We start from the raw sequence: 23,358 nt of genomic DNA on the forward strand, positions 1-23,358 counted from the left end.
TCCAAGACCGGTATCAAATATTGCAACTCTGGATTCAAATTCAGCATTCAGAACAAAAAAGAAAAAATCTGGCTTTTTTTTCTCACCAACGTTCAGTATCTTTGAATAAAATGTTGCAACGTTATTATTATTTCCAAGGCAAAATAGCATTACACCATGGGCAAATGAAGATCATTAAGTCTGCACAAAGGTGTTTGCATCACATTCGGTTTGTGCCCCGACTCGTATGTCTCCTCCATGAAGTGGGTATTTTATCTGAAGAATCCTGAGCAGAAAACAAGGCAGTTAATTAATGTAGTCACTTCCTCCAATCAGAATTGCAAATGTAACTGTGACACAACAGGTGGCACAGTTACATTTGCAATTAAAAAAAAAAAAATTAGTTGCATAACAAGACCCTCTGTCACAGATGTCTGGTCGAATTGGGACTTGGACACCTGAAGTATTTTTTTGGCATCAGACATCCGCCTCGCTCTACACCCACTTACGGCAGTGAAGAAAGAATATGGTTTTTTTCTGTGCATAAAAAAGAGCAATGTTTGGTCATAAAATTTTACGGCCTTTTTCCGAGCTTTGTGATTGACCTACATCTGCAGGCAAGGGAAGCAGATACTGTTCTGCTGCCTTACAGTTCATTTGCTCTTGTTCACATATTTGCCTCCTATGTTTCATGTACTATTGTGAAATAAATTATTAAAAAACACATATTCTCTACTTCATGATCACCGTTGATGGATTTTTCGATGTAGCTGGTGATGGATACTTGGGTTGATCCATTTTCCAACATCCCAGTGGATTGGCCTTAATACTGCTACAGCTGAGGCATAGTGAAAGTTTCTATGATTGCCAGTGTCCTCACCAAAGTAGAATTTCATGCCAGAACCAAGCATGGGATCACTTTTTTTGGCCGTCTGTCTAGAAATCACATTTCTGTCTACTATGAGTTCCTTGATGCACACCAGGACGTAATTCTGTACTTCTTCTTACCCTTTAGATCCATGAAGGATGTATTGTATTCAGAGATGCACAGTGTTCTGAAATTCACTTTGATTTGTGTGACACCTCAGATCTCTTTTGGTGTGTTTTTCCATCACGGTGGTCGCAGGGTTTAACTTGCGCTGGAGGCTAGAGTCATTTCTTGCCATGTTCTATAAGTATTAAAGCTATAAAACCTTCCCATATTTAGACCCAGCTACTGTATGTGCCATGGCTTTGTGCTATTATAAATATCTCATCCATCAAAGGTTTCTCTTATCACTTTTAACCGGTACTTTTCATGGAGATGGTTTAGCTGCACAAATTGGATTATTTATCTCTGTGCCCATGCAGGCAGATGCCTTAATTGCACTATCGTAATTAATGAATGTCGTTTTGAGCAAAAAATTTTTGAATGCATCGCCATCCTGACCGGCTAATCTTGATTTATTAATCCTGCTTTAAACTCTGGGAGTTTTTAACGAGGCGCTCTCAACATTTTGATCGGTTGTTTGTGGTAGAATGGCATTAATTGATCGTTGTAATGTACTAGCGCCAGTTTAGTTGTTCAGTGGGGAAAAAAAACTCTTCGAAGGTCTTTTATCAGAAAAAAAAAATGCTGTTGTCATGGAAACCATGAGGTCTAAAATGGCATATACGTCGCTGTAGTGGTATTGTCGATAGAGCAAGTGGTTGGAACGTTGAAGTTCTTAAAAGCTGCAGATTTCTCTTTGTGATGAACAATTGGGGTCAGAGTTCGAATCATATCATTTTTCTTCTTCTTAGGGAACAAGTTGGTGTATTACTGCCACCTTGTTGTTGTAACAATTCATTACAACCAATTGCTCTATTTTATAGCTAGACGGTAATGTATTTAAACAAGGAGCGTCCACCGTTAAAGGTGCAGTATTGCGTAAAATTGACTTTTTGGGGGCTTTACGTCATGTTATAATGTTGTTCCCTCCTGGAGTGCTGACTTGATTAATTCGTGCATGTTTGAGAAATCCTTTAATCTCCCATGGCAACAGCTGGGCAAAATGCCTGGGTCGACCAAGCTCCGCCTTGGAGGACGAAGCTAATCCAAAAAAAAATGCTGTTTCCAAGCTTCTCCCTCACTGAGCAGCTCCTCCCTCGTCACGCCCCCACTCAGCTTCTTCAGAATAGCCAGCAGCAATTGGCAAACACCTGGTGGAACTGTGCATTTGCTCAGTTCATCATTTGAGCTACATCTCAGTAAAAAACGTTGTTGGAGGCTTAATAGAGGAGCCATATTGTGATGACGTCCTGAAGGCAGAGCTTCAGCAAGAGCAGCAGTTTTTAAAGAGACAGAGGCCCAATTTCAAGGCATTAAATTATGAAGTCAAATTTCTTTAAAGTCATATTTAACATATACAGAATTTTTATAACTGAAGTTAGCATAGTTACGTGATTGTGCTATAAAATTGTGCTGTGTGCTTGGAAAACACATAATACTGCCCCTTTAAAGTAATCATAAATTTTGTTTTTAACTTGTACATTAGCGGTTCTCAACGTGGGCGGTACTGCCCACCAGGGGGCGTTCAGAGAATGCCAGGGGGCGCTGGCAGACATTTTTACAAAAGGGGGGCTTTTGGGGGGTGTTTGGTCGAAGGTAAACTTTACACCTTATATGCACAACAATTCCAGTTTAGACTTTGAACAACTTGGTAAAACTGTATTATGTAACATTAAATCATGCTTGGCTGCAACTGTATCTATGGCAGCTCTTCTTCTATTCAGTGTTTGTTAGCTTCTGTTAGCTTCTTGGCGCAGCTCCGTTCTCCTGATAGCTAAAATCACAACACCCTCACTGTGTATCCCTCTGAAAAATGAACCCATTTAAATAAAGAAATCAAGAAATCCCTCCATGGGTGGTCAATAAAGGATAAAATCTAGCAACAGGAAAGAAACTAAAGTGGACATAGTGATAAACCAAGAGAGGATAATAGTAATCAAAGGAAACTAAATGGAAATTAATGAAGAACAAAATGCAAGAATAAACTAAGAAACTAAAGTAAATACAGAGGAATAAACTGGTATGGCAAGACCTTTCGAGCAATAATTAATACGGAGGACTGTATGGCAAGAATTATTACTATTATTACTAATTATTATTATTACACTATTTCCAGATAAAAGGTAAAATAATGTTGAAATGTCATGTGTTTGTTGAGACCATATCTAGTAATGAGAATAAATATATCTTACAGACCATAACAGTAAATAACTTATCACTTATTTATGTTTTTAATTAAATTTGATATATTTATTTCTTCAATATTATTTTTCATGTCAGTGTTAATGTCATGAGGCTGATGACTCCATGACACTTTCAATTTGACTCATTAGGATTTGATTAAGAACCAGATTTGTTCTATGTAATTTCTGTCCAGTAAAACTATAAATCTATAAATCAATAGGCAGGTCTATATAAAGATACAATCCATGTTTCTGTCTCATATTTGTATGGCATTAAAAGGATCTGGAACTTTAGTTTTTCCACTGAAAGCTCTGGTTTGCACAATAAATGCCATGTGGGTGAAGTTTTATGGATGATACTCTGATGTCCCATTCTCCTGAAGGCAGCACAGAGCTGCACCACCAGAAACCGACAAACACTGAAGAGAAGAAGAGCTATGATTAATGTAGTTACAGTTCTATCCATGTTTTAATGTTGCAGAGCTCAGTCGTTTTGCAAATAGTTCAAAGTTTAAACTGGCATGTTGTACATCTTTTATCAGGTCATTTTGTGCAAGATTTAACAACTAGAAAATGGCACATAATAATAATTTTTCCACTCTGACTGGCTGCTGTTAGGCCTACCAATTTTAAGTTGAATGTTTATTGCATTTTTCATAGACGCCTGTGAAAATAATTTCTATTCCCATGACTTTTTTTTTCTCTGGGAAATTATTTTTGATGATAAATACAGAAAGAAGCATAAAAATCAAAACATCTACAATAGTGATAGTACTATTAATGATAAAATAATGGTCAGTGCAAAGTAGCCTGCAAATTCTTTGGTGGGGGGGCGGTGAGGGCTAGGGGGGCGCTGGCCCAAAAAAGGTTGAGAAACACTGTTGTATATGATTGAACTAACTACAACTAATAGCCGACGTCTGTTCAGATACGTGCAGCACTTTTATTGACATTTTGAACAAAAATAACATTTAAAGGTGGAATTTATATCTATCTTTACAGCACATTTTAAAGCAAATTGTAAACTTTACCCTATTTCATTTAGCTTTGAAAATCCTCTCCTCACTCCCAGCCCTGGAATTAGCCTGAAGAGCCACTTTGATTTGATTTGCGGGTTTTGGTCGGCGCCTTTGTTTCCAAACTGCTACTGATGACACCGTGTGGAAACCACTGTTGGAACAACGAAAAATCCACATTCAGCGAATAAAATCCTCTGTTTGAGGTCAAGTGTCTTAGTCGAAGCCTTTTGCCTCCCAAGTTTGTTCTGATCTCTCCAGCGCCGTCCCTTCTGGCGCTGGTCTCGCATTCATCCTCGATTCCTCCAAGTTGCGCATTACTTGCATCAGACTTACAGTGACACACATTTGCATCTATTTATGCCCTTATTCATCCCACTTAAGGCCCTGTGCCGTGGGAAACCGAGGTGATTTCATATTGTGCGGTTATTGCAGAGTCGCGGGAGTTTAGGGGTTTTGGCCCTGAGACTTGTTCTCACTGGTTGCTTTTTAATTTTGTAAAATGAGTCCAAGCTCATTGTTCTGTGACAGGTTTTTGTTTTGTTTTTTTTTCTAGAAAATCCGAAAGTTGCTGTCGTAAAAAGCAAAAGTAAGCTCTTAAAGAGAGGCTTAGGAATTGAACATATTGTTAGTTATCCCCATGGATGCTAATTTTAAAAAAGTGATATAATTAAGTTTTTATTGGTGAAATTATTCAAGTTTATAAAAGAAAGTTGAATATTGGATTTATTATGACCATTTTGGTTCCATTTCAGCTATTTTCCACGGCTGACTGTGAACTGCTTTGGGCTTTTCAGGCTGGATATGCCTAGAAACCACTAAAACATTAATGCTGCATAATAAAGGATGGCAATTGAATGATTAAAACTTTAAATCCAAATATTTATCTTCTATAAAAGCTCATATTCAGTTCCATTGTCCATCTCATAGATATTTTTGGAACTTAAAAAAAAAGCCCTGCATAGCAACAAACGGGAATAAGTTCTTACAAACACACGTAGCTATTTAAATATTTTGTAATGTTTCTCTTGTCATTTAGACATCATGAAACCGAGACAACAGAAGACGTTCGGTAAGGACGCACTGATCTACTTTTTTCACTTCCGATATCGATGTGAGGTTTAGTACCGGCCGATACCGATCCGATACAGAAACAGCACTGAACTGACTTAAAATGTTAAGATTTTTAAACACAGACATACACCGTCTGACTTGCTGACTTATTTGCCAACTCTGCACATCTTCACCAATAACTTGATAATCTTGGTCAAGCATGTAAAAACAACTTTGATTTGTTCAGTCAGTGCCATTAGGAGTAGAACAGCCAACGTAAAATAAATAATAAGGAATGTATCAGACGCATCAGCTTTGGCCGTTTTCCGTTGGACGCTCTTGACGCATCAAACGCTTAAAACGCTAGAAACAGTTTAAATCTCGCTGCGCTAGACACTCAAAATGTGCCACGGCCTTCGACGCGACTCCACATAGACTGAATGTGAACCAGACGCGCCTGATGCTCAAAACGCTTTTGGTGTTTACGTACCATTACGCAGGTTTCATGTAAATATCTCATGTTTAGGATTTCATCAATACATCCTGTATTTTCTGTATAAACAAAGGGTAACCCAAAAAGTGGATTTTTTTTTTTTTTTACTAAATTAACAATCCATAACCCACCTATTAGCTTCGGGGTATTCTTTCCCGCCATGTTTGCCATACATCCGTTTCTCTGTGTTTGTGTGTGTGCCTCTGTACTGTCTGAGCCCTAATCAAAGCCTCCCTTTGAGACATGACAGCTCCTTTGAAGGAGACAGCGGCTGCCAGATGGCATTAGACCGGCCAAGCTGCAGCAGCCGTTTAATGTCGCCGAAGACGCCGGACCCTTCAGTCAGAGATGAGCGGCGGCGCAGCCTGAACTGCCCGCTCGGCGGTGGAAGCTCCTTATTCCTGCCGCAGCGTTGTTGGTCAGCATGGGTGGCGTTCACCTTTCTGCCCTCTCTTCTTTTAAATGTTGTATTTCCTCTTACCCCGACGAGTCTGCCACGAGGAGAAACTAAGTGATAAAACGAGAAATGTCGTATTCTCTTATCGGCGGCCAGCAGCGGTCAGAACACAGACAGGTTTCAGGCACAGCTTACGGAGGCCTGTAAGCTTCCTAATTAAAGCGGAGATCTAACAGAAGTGGCTTGTGAAGGGGAGAAGGGGAGCAATGCATCATGATGCAAAATACTGTAACAATGGACCAGCTTCCTTTGCCTCAGGGGCAGACCGTCTTCATTCTTGATTACCGAGATTTCAGGCCAGAATGTGACTGAATGGGTAACATTTTAGCACTTTACCTGTAATAGATGAGACACGTCTGACTGTTGAAGGGGAGTTTCTATAAATGAAACGGTGTTGGATCTTTCTCACGTTTTGTCATGTTACAACTTTAAATTTGTTTATGAGGTAGACTCAGTTAAAGTAGCACACGGTGAAGCTCACGTTGAGCTCATGCTTCCCGGTCGTTCAGCAAAGAAACAAAATGAATCCAAATGTTGGCCGCCGATAAAGAAAGGACCGGTTGAGTCTTTCATTTTTGTAATTTCCTTTGTTTTGGTACTTGCTGCGCATGCGTACCTTCCAGAACTGTCTGCGTGTTGACGTTCAGCTTTCAGTTACAAAATGGAGAACGGCCGATGTTGGATTTGTTTTTACTTTATTTTTTCAGCAATTTTGTGGCATTTTTAAATTGACTGAATTGTCGCAAATGAGAATCTTTTTTTTTTTTTTTTGCAACATCACTAATATGTAAGCTTGTTCTGCTGGAAGGTAAATCTCTTCTCCAGTTTTAAGTTTTTTACAACATCCAACGGATCTTCTTTTTAGGATTCTCCTACATTTACCTCCATCCCATACTTCTCTCCAATCTGACCATCTTCCCTGGCTTTGATGATGTGATTGCAATGTAACAAAAAAAAAAAAAGTGAAGGGAGTACGAATATTTTTCCAAGGCGCTGTATTCCTATGAGGATGTCATATTTTCCTCCGAAACATCCTCTTGAAGGAGTGTGAACGTATCCAACATCAATAGTTGCTTCTAAAGCGCCTATAAATCTCCTCTAACTTGACATGCGCGGGCCTGTTTTGCACCCCAAGGTATCTGCACAAATACAGATCCGTACAATGCCCCTGACGTTTGTTGCCATGCCGTACATGATGCACCGTATTGTAGATTCTTTCCATTAGCGGCCAGGGAAAGGCAGGGAACTGCAGGGATGTCCTTTGATACCTTCATTTATTTATTACCCCATTAAGCTGCCCTCTTCATCCCCCCTTTCTCCTTACAAACACCTCCCTCCTCGCTGCCTTCACCGGGCCATAAATATGAATGACAGCCACAGTATCGTGGCTCAGCCACCTTTTTAAAGGATGTCACCTATTATGCCATAAAATAGGTGGAAAGTTGTTTAATGAGCTGTGATGTGTAAACCGACCTTTTCTTTTATGTTTTTATTCCCCCCTCCCAAACTAATCAAATGTTTTATGGTTAAAGGTATAAGGTGGTAATAAAGTGACATGCAGAAGAAGAAGTCATCTCTGGTGGAAAAAAAAAAAAATCCTCCCTTTGAACATGAGCACATTCCCCCTGCCAGGAACACAGGCCCCCATTTCACTTCTCCCTTTGATGATTGTGTGAAGGAAGGTCCGCACATAAAAGTTTCTGAAGAATGGAAGCAGATCAGAGGGAAGATCTGAGACCCTAACAAGACAGGCTGCAGTGAAATAGTGGCGCTCTCTGACGTAAGAACTGTCACTCGCTGGTTTTGAGCACCTCTGGTTTCCTCTTTTTTTTTATTTTCCTTCGTTTAATCGTCTCTGTAAACATTAGGAGGAGGCTTTTGAATTGGGCAACTTTACGTAGACTTGTTAATGCCAGTAAATCATTACTGTTTAAACTTTACCTTTAATAACATAAAGTTATCTAATTTTTAAAGTACAATCAGAAATACTTTTATAACAGATTTATATCAGTAATGATTTCTTGGTTAATGTCAAGTTGTCATAACAAAGACATTTTGAATAATGTCAACTTTGTATTAAAAGTGTCATAATTTACCGAATGACGCTTTATGAGAACAGTCAGAAATATTCATGAAGGCTTATTCATGTTCATGACAGGAGTTATGTCATGTTTATGACAGTGTCATGACAGTCTTATTCACCCCCCCTTCAAATAAAGTGTTACCAAAATGTGTTACAGTGATAGTAGTTATAGTAGTCTGTTAATGCAAGTTTTAGTACAACTTTGCATTTAAACTTTCATTATTTGCTGAATAATGAAATGTTGGCCATTTTTTAATGAACTTTTAATGCAAGTTTTAGTGCAGCTTTGCACTAAGTTTCATTATTTACCGAATGACACTTCATGACAACAGTCATAAACATTCATAAATTATCCTTCATATTCATAAGGAGAATATGAAATGTCATGTTTACGACGGTGGCATGTCAGTCTTGCGCACAACCCTTCAAATAAAGTGTTACCAATGTTTGTAAATTCTGGCTATCACACCATTAGTTTTGTTAGATGTTTGTATTGTATTGACAAGTTGTGTGTTTTTTTTCTTGTATATTCAGTATTTATTTTAATACAAAACTTCTTTAAACCCTTTATTTGCCATGAAGTCACCGGTGTTCTCACAGACCTATTGGATAACATGTGAGCGTTTTGAGGGTGACAGTTAAGGTCTTAAGTATTTTTACTTAACCCCTTAATATTACATATAAATATATAAAATGTATAGATGATAAATACAGAAGTTCTAGTTCTTGTCAGAATCGTCTTGCAACATTTATACAAATGGAACATTTGTTTTCCAACTTTCATTTAGATTTTCAGAAGGTCAAAATTTAAAAACCTCCGGTTGAATCCCTGCGACAAACACGAGCGTAAAGTATAGTCTGTTAACAATGACGGTTTAAAGTAATATCTGTTCTGAAAATGTCCCCCTGCCTATCCAACTGGAAAATTGGAAACCCAACTGAAACAGTTTGACTGGTGGTGGTCTAATTGCGCCGTACCTCCTCTTAGTCCTTGGGTTGTGGTCTGATCCTCAAGGTGAGGATGAATCAAAACTGGCAGTAAAGTTGTTAAGCGGTCTCGCGGCTGTGCCCTTGTGTTTACGCCCTTGGCCGCCGCATACCGCTGACCCACCTGTATTTTGTCTCGCAGGTGACTGTGTCACCTAGCCCTCGCGTCTCGTCCCATTTTCTTCACCATCTTTCTCGTCTGCCCCTGGTCCATTCACTTCCTTGTTGTTGGATGAAACTGTGTGACCTCTGACCTGTGCTATGGCTGCCCATGTCTAAAGTTTCTCCAATTCTGACTGCTCCTGCTGCTCCTAAGCTAGAGCTACATGAGTATGTGCCATGTTCATAAATCTCCTCAGAGCAATGCACCAGTACCAACAAACCAATCATTGAATCTGTTTTAGATAAAGGCAACTAAAGCTGCTGTCACACCTGTTAACTTAAGGTGTTTGTGTTCAGTGGATCAAAATTAGGAAATGCCAGGTGTCTTACACTGGAGCTGATCAAATGTACAGACTCATTGAAAACTGAGACATTTAGCATTCACATTAAACCGCAAGTATGCTTTAGCATTGTTAGCTGCTCAAAGTTAGCCAGTCGCAGTTTGGCTAAATGGCTTGTTTATCATCTGTCACTTATTTTAATTTCTTTTCCTACAAAGTTCCTAAAATGCTGCGAGAGAAACAGTTTCTCTCTTTTTGTAACAGAGTGCTAGCAGCAGCCTAACAATTAGTCTTGGCTAGCTTTCTCTAGCCACATAATGTCGCAATTCAAGATCTACTTCCTTCTACTCTTCAAAATAAGAGTCTTGAGCTCAGATTTAGGGTGCTGACTTGTAAGCACACACACTAAGATGTGGAGCACATAAGCGCTAACACTTAACTAGACAAAGGTTTTTGCACAACTGTCCGTGAATAGTTAAGACCCTCGCTAAAAACACTTAACTGCCTATTTTATTACTAGTTCAAACACCAAATATACCTTGATGTGCATTAAAACACAAAGTGGATACCATTTTATGACTAGTGCAGAAGCTAAGATGTGTTGTCTTCAGTATCTCCCCTATTGGAGGCTCAGCCAATCACTGACAAGAAAAAATGTGTGCCGTTTCTGGATTGGCTGCTTTCAAACATCATATACCAGAGGGCAAAGTAGCATTGCTATCTGGAAAAAATCAGAATACTCAAATTTTCCACAAATCTGCAGGCACTTAACAAAAAAAAATTCAAATATGTTTATCCAGGAATACTTAAACAGTGCTGCAAAACAATTGAAGAACATAATGTTATGCAAATAAAACTAAAGAATATACGTGATGTATGAAGAAACTTATTGCTTTGCACGTCTTTAGTCATGGATTTTTACTCAAGTTAAAACTGGGGTATGTGACTTTTATAAGAATTATGTTTTTTACACAACTGTCAGGATGTTGTGACAGTATAGTATGAGATGGATAATGTGTTGAAAGTTTTAACAAATATGCAAAAAAAAACAACGTTTTTTTTAATAGAAGTTACATACTCCAAATCTACACCTCCATCTACATTGCAGTGGCTCAGCATTGTAAGAACATTTTTGAGGGTAGAAAACAATTCACCAAGTTAGAAAGGTAGGTAAAATATTATTTTGCCCCCATCTGCATCCTTATTAAAAAAAAAAAAACATGTTTGTTTCTTCTTTCTGTCCTCAGGTTTGTATTGTGTTTTTACAAAAAATCTGAGAAATTCTGTTAGTTCTGCAAGATTTATATCATGCAAGCAACTTTGCATAATTTCTTTATAAACTAATTTTTTAGAAAAACAGCTTCCTCGGCTTTAATTGAGTCGTTAAACGTTAGATTCACAAAGTAAACATTACTGGCAATTAAAAAACACTACATTTTCATTCTTTAGTCATTCTCCCTTCAAAAAAAGAAAACACTTCAGCACATGTAGTTTGTTGCAGAGGCCCACACATTTAGCAGCTTATCTGCATGCAGCGCTGTAAATGAGGCCTTCAGCAGATGGTTCTGTGTGCAGGGGCAGTAGAGTGGGAGAGACTGGCATTCCAACAGTAAGCAGGGACCCGGAACACAATGACAATACCCAGACACACACACATGCGCATACACACACGTGTCTCCATGTTAGATCAGACCCCAGCGTTGTCCGGGGGACCCTCTTGCCGCCGTGGCGACCCGTCCGCTGCAGGGCAGATGGCTGGATGCAAACGGCCAGGAGAGAAAGAGGGGAGAAAACCTATCTTTCCCCGTTTGCGTTGCAGCTGTTACCCTCCCATTCAGAGCACTTCTCCATGACGCTCTGTAATACCTAATCATTTCAGAGTCATTGGAGTGCTCTGCAAATTTCAGTCTCATCTGTTCTTCCTGCCAAAAGTGTTAAACGACCCAATCAAGGGAGCGAGTTAGTCTGTAGGACTCCCCCAGCTGCTTTAATACAGTCTGAGCTCGCCGTCCCACGTTTTTACATATCGTAATGAAAGCCAAGATTACACACACAAAACAAAGCAACAAACCGTTAACAGTTAAGGGAGCGAGGGGATAGAACACAGGAGTGTAATACCTGCATTACTTATCTGCTGCTTTCATAAAAAGAAACGTCAACAAAATGCTATTATGGCTGAGATGTCATTACATGCCACTTTATTTTTTTTATTGTGCATAAACACTAATTCTATCAAAGGAACTGGAACATTAGCGTTTCTTTTATTCTTGCAACATGACAGAAAATCTTTTCTGGTTTAAAAAATTGTGGAGGGGAATATTTCACTCCAAACTGTAACAATAAAATAAATCAGTAAAAAGTTCTGGATGAGGATTATTCTCATGCATGTGACCTCAGACTGCGTTTTGATTCCCCTCTTGATTTTGTTTCTTGCTTTTATTCTGTTTCTTTTGCACAGGAAGGTTTGTCTTTAGTCTTATTACTGCACGGCTGTACAGTTAATAAATTCATTCACTTATGCATGTGTTGTTTTGTTTTGTGCACCGGTTAGAATAGAGATTTAAAAATCAGGAATTTCAACTTCTTATGCCAATTTTTAGCCGAGTCTCACTACTTCAAGACTTTTCTAAAAATGCAAATAAAATGATTGTAGAACAATATGAGGCAAAATATAAAGTTTTTAAAAGCAAGGTTAATACAAGGTTAATACAGTCTAGCAAAAATAATTACTGTCTGTTAAGCAAATGTTTGGGTCACCTGAGGTCATCAGACCTCCAAAAGGCTAGCAGTAGATCGCTGAGACAATTGTAAACAACTACTGGGCAATTTAAACATCTCGGTGAAACTGTAAGTAGTTAACCTTGAGTCTTCTAATCACAATAATACAAGTATGGATTTGTTTATTTGTCAAAATAGCAGAAAGTTTCCACTCTAAAATGTCTATCCATATTTAAACACATATTCTGAAAGCATATACTGTAAATAGCTATGTTTCCATTGAACATAAAATTGCACAATTTTTCATTTAGAAAATAAATTGGCTCAATGGAAAATTGAGATTTTCCAATTAAAAAAAAAAAAACATTTTTCAATAAAAATGTAGTCTCTAGGTTGAGTTGTTTTTTTTTTTTTGTTTTTTTTTTTGGGCCGTTGTGAAATTGGTTTATTTTGCAAAACTGCAATGGAAACACTTTTCACATCGCACAAGTCACATGATAAACTGGATGTTGCCACTGGCACAAACCACAGAGAAGAAGGCAACAAGAAGTGGTAGGAGGACGATGTTTATTAATGACTTATCACATGTAAACATTTATTTTACTGTGATTTTAATTGCATTTCTAATTTAATGGAACCACCGCAATTGCATAATTACATTTTCTGGACATTAGTGAAATACTGACGTTTTTTTGTTTTTTTTTTGCACATTTTTCTAAAACTGACTATGAACCAGTCACGAATATGAATCAGTATCAGTAAAGCAGATGAATTTGTCCAGTAGACATTATGGACAGGTTCTGAGTAAAGGATGATTTAGACTTTACATTGTCTGTCCTGATGATGCATCATTCTTCTTCCCTTGTGCTAAAAAAGTCCCTCTGAAAGCTGAGAACACAAGTTTTCCTTTTACAAAGTGGCTCCTTTTTATTTTAAGTTTTGGTCTTTTTGTGGCTCATTATTCTATTGTTCTACTTTTGAAACCATCTCAGTGTTCTGGGCTGAAGATAAAACATTTTTTTTAAACGGTTTATTAAAGTTGCTGATGTCCCCTGGCAGAGCTGGGCTGGAGCTAATAATATTTAGTTGACTCAAATTGAAGTATTCCAGGAGCCAAGTCAACCTGCCAAAGCACCAGAAGACTGCAAAACATGAGTCTTGTTGAGAGTTGGGAGCACCATCGAGCTATTTTTTTGTTTTCACTAATTTCAATACAAAATCTAACCTTATGCATACACAGGTGTACACCTATGATTAATTTGGTTGGTAGGGTTACCAACCAACCTGGTATTTATTGGATGATTAGAAATATTTCAGATTCAGATGCTCCTCTAGAAGAAATATCTCTTAGGAACATAAAGCCACAATTGATCTTACTGCATGCCATGTAAAAAAATATTTGTCAAAGTCTGACAATTAAATTGACGTTTAATTGCCGTACTGTGATGAGATGTTAAAGTTAGGTCTACTGTTTGAAAACAAAATGTTTGTTTTTTTAATGATCTTGGTTGTGATAATTTTTTGAAGCAGCAAAATTTCACTTGAATAGTTTTGTTCCATTTATGAAGTGAATCAGTGGTGCTGAGGTACGTAGAGCTATGTGAAACAGATTTGGAGTCTAAAAACATGCAACGCCTAGCAAAAGTATTCACAAAAGAATTCAAAAGTGTTTGCAGTTTTACAAAATACACAAAGTTTGATAAGGCCAAAGAAATTACCGTATCCTAACACAAAAAACTTCTGACTGAAAAATGTGAGGGTTTTTTTCTTCTGAAATTAATGTGTTTTCAGTAAGCAAACAAATTTTGTAATTGCCTAATTGTATGGTGCATGAAAACTCAGCTAGCAACATTGAGATCATCTGGAATGTCTTTCCTTTAAATATGAAACATTAAAATGACCACATTCCTTTTAATAGTTTCTCCTTCTTTAGTAGTCAACTCATTTCACTTGAAAGAGAAAATAAACCATAGCCAAGACAAAGCAGCCATACTGCGGCCACTTGTTGTACACTGGAGCTGAATCTCATTCCGGCGCCGGCAGACTTGTTGGATTAATTTCAGCTGTCAGGAATGTCCGGGCGTCGTCTTTCCAACCGGTCCGGGGGATTGCTTTATCCACCTCAGAGAGGGAGATCACTCGCTTTGTCTCACTCTTCCACGGAGTGCAATTAAACGAGAGGAAGCCGGCTATATCCCCCACGGCTCCTGGGGGTCTCTCTCAGCTGGAGCCGGGAGATGGATAGCTCAAGGTGACCCCGGGCTGGTACTTTGAATGTTCCACACCCCCCGCCCTCCCTCCCCACCCTGCTCTCATACCAGCGCTCCACACACTTATTTATTCTGCTCTTTCGGGTTTTTTTGTGCGCTGTCAGTCCCTCAGGCATTAAACTTTAGAGCCGCCATCAGCAGCTTCTTGCTTGAGAGCCCCCCTATACTCCTGTTCTGTTTCCCCCCGCTGCCGCACAACCCGCTGTTTCTCACTGAGCGCATGACGCAGAAATGGACCGGAGCTGTGCTGCTAATGGGCACTAATCATACTTAATTACCAGTGACTACAATAACATCTCTAGGCCTATATTAAGTGAAAACCTCTCCGTTACTTTTGCCCTTAACCGTGAAACTTTTACTGTATTGTTGGAAGTTGGATAACCGCCCTCTTGAAACATGTTCTAATAACTTCTGTGCAGCAAAACTTCTTTTACTGACAAGTGTTAAAACGTTCAAACTAGTCCAAACTCATCCGTACAAAAAAAGCTTAAATCTGCCCCATATTCAGAGTTTATGACCCCCTCAATTATGACACAGTTTGAAACCCTCAATTTATCAGCCAGCATTGTTGTCAATTTAACTATCTTAAACAATTTACCATAGTAGATGTACAAATGAAGACATTCTCCTATTTTAAAAGCACAACTCCATCAAAATTTGTCAATAATTATACATTTTATTCCTCCTGTAAAAAAAGCCTTTTAATAAGAGTGTTTAAAACAGATCTTTGTAAATAGAATAGCTTGTCGCTTTTGACTAAATAAAAGAGAAGGACAAGCTTTAGTCTTCTGGACTAAAATAACCTCAGAATATTTTTTTAATAACAATTTGCCCCCACATGCTTAATCGCTTAGTGTAAGCAGAACTTTGGCAGGCGGCTCCCTTTCCTTTAAGAGCCTGTGTGGTTCCAATTAGAAGGTTCCACCGACTTGAACAGGCACAGTGCACCATTCTCCATGAGTTCTGCTGCAATTTAGGGAAAAATATACAAATTCAACATGCGCTTCAGATGGAGAATTCAGTATCATGTTTCAGTTGTTTTCCTGGGAAATGTTTAATTCTAAATGTTTTGTATCAGTTTTACAAGATGTGAGCAAAAAACAGTGTATGAGACGACTCTGTCAGAGTGTCAGCTCAATACAGCTCCTTCAGAAGAAGTGCTGAAATATTTCCTAGACAGACTTGGAGAACTTGCCTCTCAACAGGCTGCTGAGAGAAATGTTGCCATGAGAAAATGACTTTTTCTTGATCTATTCCCCTCCAGCTGCAGAAAACCAATTCTGGCAGATAACCTTCAAAGAGGCAAAACAGAGAACCCTGAATAATAATTAGGGTCGAGACTTTTACTTAAGACTTTCATTAACTACATAGATTTTATGTAGTTAATGAAATCTACATTTCATAACAAAATTTTAGAAATTCTATCCCCAAAAAATTGCATCTTTATTCTATTTGGTTTTTTTTTGTTTGTTTTGTTTTTTTGCATAGATTTTTTAAACTTTTGTATCTGCATGTTTCTGGCACATCCGTAAATCTGATGCAGAAAACAATGCCGCTTCTCTTGGCCCACTGGGGGTTCATTTTTGCTTCAGAAACCAATCTGATTGGACACTGATAAAGACTTGTTGAGTTCAAGTTGTGTTAAAAAAAGAGTTGGTCTATCAGTGAAGTTATTCAAGCATAAAAAACATCTCAATGCTAAACATGTTGTAGCAGCAACATCAATGTCAACGTCCACAGTCCATACTTTCATATTTTTCCAAAGAAGTTCCCCATGAATGATCAGAAGTTCTTGGACCCCTTGAAAGTTGAATGGGTATGTAAACACTTTCCACCATTCTGAAGGCTTAATAACATAAATACCAGAATAAAATCAATAAATAAAAAAAAAAGGAAAATCTTTTTCTTAATTGAAAGTGTAGCCTTTTTTCTTGACGTATGGTTTTGGATTAAAATGCCACTTATTTCAATTAAGTGGCAAGTGAATTAATCATAGACCCTGAAATTATCTCAATTAACAATTTTAGTAGTGTCCACCACTTATAAAAATAATCTAAATATAAAATCACAAAATTTAATTTCTCTTAATCCTAAGATTAGGTGATGAATGTATAAGAAATCAATGTGATTCCTGGGCCAGCAATGTCATCTTCCTTTCTGTCGCCATGGTAATCAGTTGCTCTACTGCTCAATGGGTGGTGGTAGTTTCCACATCAGTTTATTTGCATGTCAAATTTCATCAACAATGCAGTTCAAGGTGTTTCTCATCATAAAAAGACAAAAATTAAGCGAAACAAGATCATCTGTACACCAAGACGGCAGCATCAATCAAGTTCCTCGCGCTAAGCTTTGGAAGGCCCCTGTAGATTCACATGAGCATTGTTTTAAATTCTGCGAGCAATGCCTTCCATCTCCTCCTCCCTCCTGAGGTCAGCGTTTGCTGCGCCTTAGCTCTGAACAAAAGGCCTACTTCTGAGGTGATCAATCCTGATGTAAGAGGTAAGGAGAGAGGTGTTAGGATGATGACAGTGAGGGAGTACAGAAGAGCAAAAGACTGTCCTGAAGGTCACACACAAAGGAAACTGACTATGCTTTTTTGAAAAGATGCCTTCTACATACCTTCTTTTTTTAAAATAGCAACCTCTGCGTATTCACTCTAACTACCCTTGTGTCTGATAAGAAGTGGATTCATTAAGCTGTGACAGAGGAATTAGAAGCCATTGGAGGACCGGCATACTGCCTACAACAGCATTATGAAAGGTTACGCTCATCGCTGATGCTTTACAAAACCAGTGCGTTTCTCTTCATCTCCCACTGTACCAAAGATGGAAAGTAAATGGTCAGGGTTGGTTTCAGTTTGGTAACTTTCTTTTGGTCTCATACCAGAAATTTGGTTAAAGGCAGAGCAAGTAATCATACGGATTAGTGTGGCTTCTTGTCTTTCTTAGCTATGATCCAAACTCTGGTAGATTATGGCTAATAAGCAGTCAGACAAGTGAGTTCTTAACTCCCCTAAATTGTAATAGAGTTCTGTACATAAAGTGACGTGGAATTCACCAGAGTAAAGACTGAACCAAACCTAGCCAAACGCTATCAGACATGGAAAGATTTCAATCTTTTCTCGGGAGAGAGCTGGAGTCGCTGGGGCACCCGGAAAGTTGGAGAAATGGGATTGAAGGAAATGTTTGAGATACTCTTCATTGATTTGTCTTCTAATTACGAATCCCTCATATTCTGACCCTTCGTCGTCCGTCCGTCCATCCAACCATCTGTGATCAGGTTCTGTGGGGATAGGTCCAGAAGAGAAACCCAGACGTCCCTCTCCAAGAAAACTCACTCCAGCTCATTCTACGGCAGGGGTCACCAACTCCAGTCCTCAAGGGCTACCATCCTGCAACTTTTAGATTCACCTCTGCTCCAAAATGTCTGAATTTTCTCACCAGCATTCATTCCTCTCTGCTATAGGCTGGAAATGAGCAGTTTATTTGAACCAGGTGTGTTTGAGCAGAGACACATCTAAAAGTTGCAGGACGGTAGCCCTCGAGGACTGGAGTTGGTGACCCCTGTTCTACGGTCTCCTTATGCGATCCCATAACAGAATGGAAATAGTCTTTCCAGAGCATAGATTCCCAACTCCAGTCCTCCTTATCTATTATCCTGCATATGAATCCAAAGATTGGCCCATTACCAAGTCTCTTCAGAGCTCAATGTTGGAGAAAAGCCACATCTAAACACTGCAGGAAGAGTAGCTCTGAAGGACTAGACTTGTGGACCTTTGCTCTAGATTAAGATATTGCGGTTTGTCACGGATCATTCAGATGGAAAGGAGTCAGTTGAAGTAGTTCAAGGCATCCAATCAGAAGGCATGTGGAGTATCGCCTTTTGGAGATTTTCTCTGGGTATGCCCAGGGCTCTCCCTTTAATCGGATGAATTATAGTCTCCCAATAGAGACTGTAATTCCTTTCTGCCCTGTGAACACCTTGGATCCTCAACGATGAGATTTTTGATCAGCATACAAAGTGGACTTTGTAGGCAACTGCTCAAAACATGAAATGTTATGGACCGAATCTTGATTTGGACCAAACTTGATCGCCACCCAAGTTGTACGACTTTTGCACTTTCTTGATTGTGATCAATAGTTCAAGGAACGTGTATGTGCTCTAATAAAAGCGACAGCCCTTCCTTCTGTATGGATTTTTTTAGCTCTAGTGACTTGAGTGAGTTGACAGGAAAGCGGGTTGTGAGAGGAGAAGGGAGAAGTCAACGGGCCTCTGCACCAAAGCCACACCCCAGGTTTTTCAAAATGTGAAACTGAATCTACCTTTAGGTTATGTGATTTCTGCCATCTTAGAAAAAAAAACTTTTTGTGATGGAGATTTCTCCGTTGGTGGCAAAGACCCAACCACTACCAGCTTAACCCTGTCCTGAACAGGGATCCGGTATTTTCTTGTAAACCATTCATCTGTTTCTTCTACCATCTGATTCTTATCTTTTGTCCTGCCATCAACGTTTCCACTGCTGTCTCCGTCCCTTCATCCCCACTCTGCCTTTTCTCAGCATCTGACTGCAATAATTATCACATGGAGACCTGCAACCCGCCGTCCGTTTACTGTTGGACTGATCTGTCAGTCAAATCTGCTTGAAGCCATTCTGGTGCAGTCTGCCATCTTTGATCATGCAGTGTGACTGAAGGTACTGTGATGTCAAGCTTACACAGTATGACATGTTCAAGTCCTGTAGGTTTTTTTTTTTTTTTTTTTCTAAATCGCACAGCGTACTGGGCTTTAAATACTCGGGGGCGTTTGCCTTTTCAAATGTAAGATGAGATTTCGGAATCTAGGGTGATTGAGGATTTAGGGATAAATACGGGTAATTATTTAAATAAATATAAAACCGTAGGAAGAATATTCATTTTTGACTGAATGAAGTACATTTAACATAAACTCGAAGTTTGATCTGAAAAATCTTGCCTCTGCTTTTTTTTTTTTTTCTACATTTGTAAGCCAAACACCTTCCTGTCAAATTCGCCTCTTTCTTAATTTTGATGGCATTACACTGGCGAATTGACTTGCTTTGTTTAAGCCACTCAGCCTGACATCCGTTCCTTTACATCTCATCCATGTTTTATCGTTTTCCCTCAGATCGTCTCCATTCAGCCCTCCTACTCGCCGTGTTCACCTCTTCCTGATGCCCAAGGGGTCTCCTCTGAAATGTCAGCTCCTGGATAACGCCATCAGCATAGAGACTATTTTTGGCAGTTCGATCAAACCCCCTCAGTTATTTACCACATCCACATATTCTAATGTCCAAATCAGAATGTTTTAAAGCCTTTTATTGATTCTTTTATTTTTGTAAACTCTTTTAATCTCTTGTTGTCAAACGATGGATATCTACCACATTTTAGTAGAACAGAAGCTTAATGACTATGTGATGGTGTCTGCCGTTTCTTGTTTTGCACTACAAAGATTCTTGGACTTTTTCTTTTTTTTTTCCTGTTTAGACTTTGCATATCATTTGTGTGGATCAGTGACTTTGCTTAAATTGCTGTTGCTTTGCAGCCTTTCCACACATCTCAACTTTCTGGCATTGTGGCCCTTGTTTGATCATTGGATGCCCAGAACTACAGTCAAAGCTTCACTAATTTCCTTTTTAATTGCAATTCAACTAATTCCATGTTCCTTCCACAAGCATATTCTTTTTGTTTAAGGTGTTTTTTCTCTTTATTTCTGGACCTCTTTGTCTCGGTCTTTGTCTTCTCTGTGATGATATCCACACCCTCTTCAGTTACAGTTTTGCTCGGCTGCTTTTTCCGTAGATTTCCACAGTTGAATCTTTGCATGTATGAGCATGTAGACCACTGCTCTACATGCTCTCCATTTTGGGTCAGTAGCATGGAGAGCAGTGGTCCCCAAACTACAGCCCACGGGCCGGATCCGGCCCGCCGCCACATTTGGTCCGGACCCCTGAACAATACCAGAGAGCATTCAGATTTTTTTTTCATATATTGTATTTTCCGGTTTATATGTGAATTTTTCTTCACCCACCAGGGGGCTCTTTAGCAGGAAGTGTGTCCTGTAAACTGTGGGTGTTTTGTTTTGCATGGCGCATTGCTGCCATCTGTTGGACTTTTAGGGAACTGCTTGACTTTTATGTTATTTAATCAGTACGGTTGTTTGCTAGTGGTAGAGCAGATGAACACACGTGTTTGTTATAAATGCCGCATTCCAGGTTTCCCTCAATGAAATATATACTAGTCAGTCGTCAGTCCCAGTTACCGTTTCACTAACGGTTTCTGCCCATGTGCTTTCTGGGTAAAAATCAATCGAGAAACCCCCCCTCCCAACAATTTCCGGCAGTGCAGGTGATAAACTTGCAACACTTTTTCTGTTACAAACTGACTCCGGACCCCCACCAGAGAAGGGAAAAGTTATGTGGCCCTCACAGGAAAAAGTTTGGGGACCGGACCACTGATGTAGAGGATTGCTTATTTTGGATCGTTTAAACTGTTTGGTGAGATTACTTTTGTTGCTTTGAGATTATTTAACACTATCTATCCCTATATTCATCCATCCGTGCATCATATTGTAATCATTTTGTGTTTCATATTTTGTCCTCAGATGCTTCTGCTCTTTGGTGGCATTGTACAGGTTATCATGATTTTATTTTTAAACATGGAACCTTTTATTAACAAGGTGTGCAGTTTTTCTTTTATATTCACTGTATTAGTATTTGTATCTCTGTAAGCATCTACCGCCAAGTAAGTTTTCACACCTCTATGGATTATGAATTCTTGACATGGGTTTGGCTTGGACAGCTACAGTTAGTTATGTTGTTTGACTGACCTTTTATTCACCAGTTCAATTTTCCCTTTTGCCAATTCATCCCAGCATTTTGTGACTACATGCTGCCATTTTGTCCGTTTCTGCCTCCATTTTTAGCCATAATTAAAACCATTTCCGTATATTTTTTTTATTTTTATTAAGAACTATCATTAATCATGGGCATTAATTTTTTTTAATTAACTTTTTTAATAGCACTTAAATCTATATAATTTACTTTGAGTTTCTTCCTATTTCTTTTCATTTTGGGTCAGGCTCTTATGTGGGCCAGTTGACTCCCACAGAAAGCAACAGATTTAAACCCCTGATAAAACCAAAATAACTCTGCTAACTCCTCCTGGTACATATCATTTATTGGAGTCATAAATATTACTTGTTGGTTTCTGAAGCAAATTGATGCCAGATAGAAATTGTAACCAATGGTCGCTCCCAAATGTCTTGAGACTGATTGTGAAATCTCACAGCTAAAAGAGTTGAATACAAAATGAACAAATCTGTGATAGATGTGTACAAACTGCAAAAGGGGTAAATTAACCGAAGCACAATTTAGCACCAATATATTTTTGACATGCATATCTATACTTTTTCACTTTTGAAAGTCTCATTAAAGATATACATTTTACTTTTATGTCCTCTAGAAGTGTTCCTTTGTTTTCCATCTGGATATAATGTAATTCATTGGGGCTGTCGGATGTTAATGGTGGAGTTATTCTTTATACATAATTGGTTAAAAAAAAAAGAAACATAAAGGGATCTAAACAAAATGAAAACATGAACAGTTATTTGCAGCCCTAGCTGGGTGAAAACCAGCTTCTTGTTCTATATTTTGATTCACACAGAGGGTCTGGAGCCTTGGCTGATGGGAAGCGATTGTTTGTTCAGGGTTTCCCTCAGAAAACCTGCTAAGCCTGGTTCTCTGGATGCTGGGGCAGTCATCCAGACAGCAGCCATGTTTCTGAATTAAATGTTGACAGTGAAGTGAAAATATCACTTGACTGTTATGCATTATTGGAAGGCTGGGATGTTGATACCTAAACACCAACTATAAAGTCTTAAAAATTGGCAATGATAAAAATAAATAAATAAATAATGCTTAGCCTGGTGGGGGCACAAGTAAAGCCTGGTGGTCTGCCAGACTTACAATACACTGGGAAACCCTGTTGTTGGAGGCGTGGACTCTTGATGTTTTAAGTGATTGGATCTAATTTTACCCTATTGAAAACGTTTGGCAGTGCCAGCTCAACTGTGAGGCAAGCTAACCAGAAATTGTGTGTGCTGTAAACAACCACCCTAATAAAATGTTCTTAAACATTCCTCTTACTCCAACTTTAATTCGGAGCAATGGTTTTGTTCGCTTCCTGCTCTGCCATTGCCAAAACTACAACCCTTCATGGACTGACTACAGCACAGAAACTCAACACCATCGTTCACAACTCTTCTGTTCACTGATTGACCAGGATGAAATCCTGCTGGAGTAATTGAGGACAGTGGGAGAAATCCCAGACTGAAGGGAGATGAGAATCAAGCAGAGTTGCGAAGGAAGGCTAATACTGCTCGGATGCTTCCATGGAATTTAGTAGGAAAAGCAGCAACAAGAATCTGTTGGTTTGTTGGTAGACAAACATCAGCAGTGACCCTTAGAAAAATAATTGAAAAGAAGGCACAGAAAATACACTAATAAAAAAATAGTGATGCTAATCAAGCACTGCGAATACAATTCAAATAGGTTAAATTATTTTGGACAATATGACGTCCGAGTCAATATTTAATAAAAAACGTTCCATGTGCAAGTCTGCTTCATTTGCT

General features: G+C 38.8%; 1 protein-coding gene across 2 annotated transcripts in view; it reads left to right on the forward strand.

The window, feature by feature from the left end:
• The window catches only part of atrn (attractin), a 143,149-nt gene that overhangs the window by 90,032 nt on the left and 29,759 nt on the right, over positions 1-23,358 (forward strand). The window contains exon 27 of one of the 2 annotated variants that reach the window (XM_081603590.1): positions 19,855-22,180. The exons of the other annotated variant lie outside the window; for it this stretch is intronic. Coding sequence (XP_081459716.1) covers positions 19,855-19,941 — 87 coding nt within the window. The 3' untranslated portion in view covers positions 19,942-22,180. Of the gene's footprint in view, positions 1-19,854; positions 22,181-23,358 lie in introns of those variants that run through there. 2 annotated transcript variants of the gene reach the window in all.

Source organism: Poecilia reticulata, chromosome 22, assembly GCF_904066995.2.
Source record: "Poecilia reticulata chromosome 22, P_reticulata-male-v2, whole genome shotgun sequence".
Classification (NCBI taxonomy): Eukaryota; Metazoa; Chordata; class Actinopteri; order Cyprinodontiformes; family Poeciliidae; genus Poecilia; species Poecilia reticulata.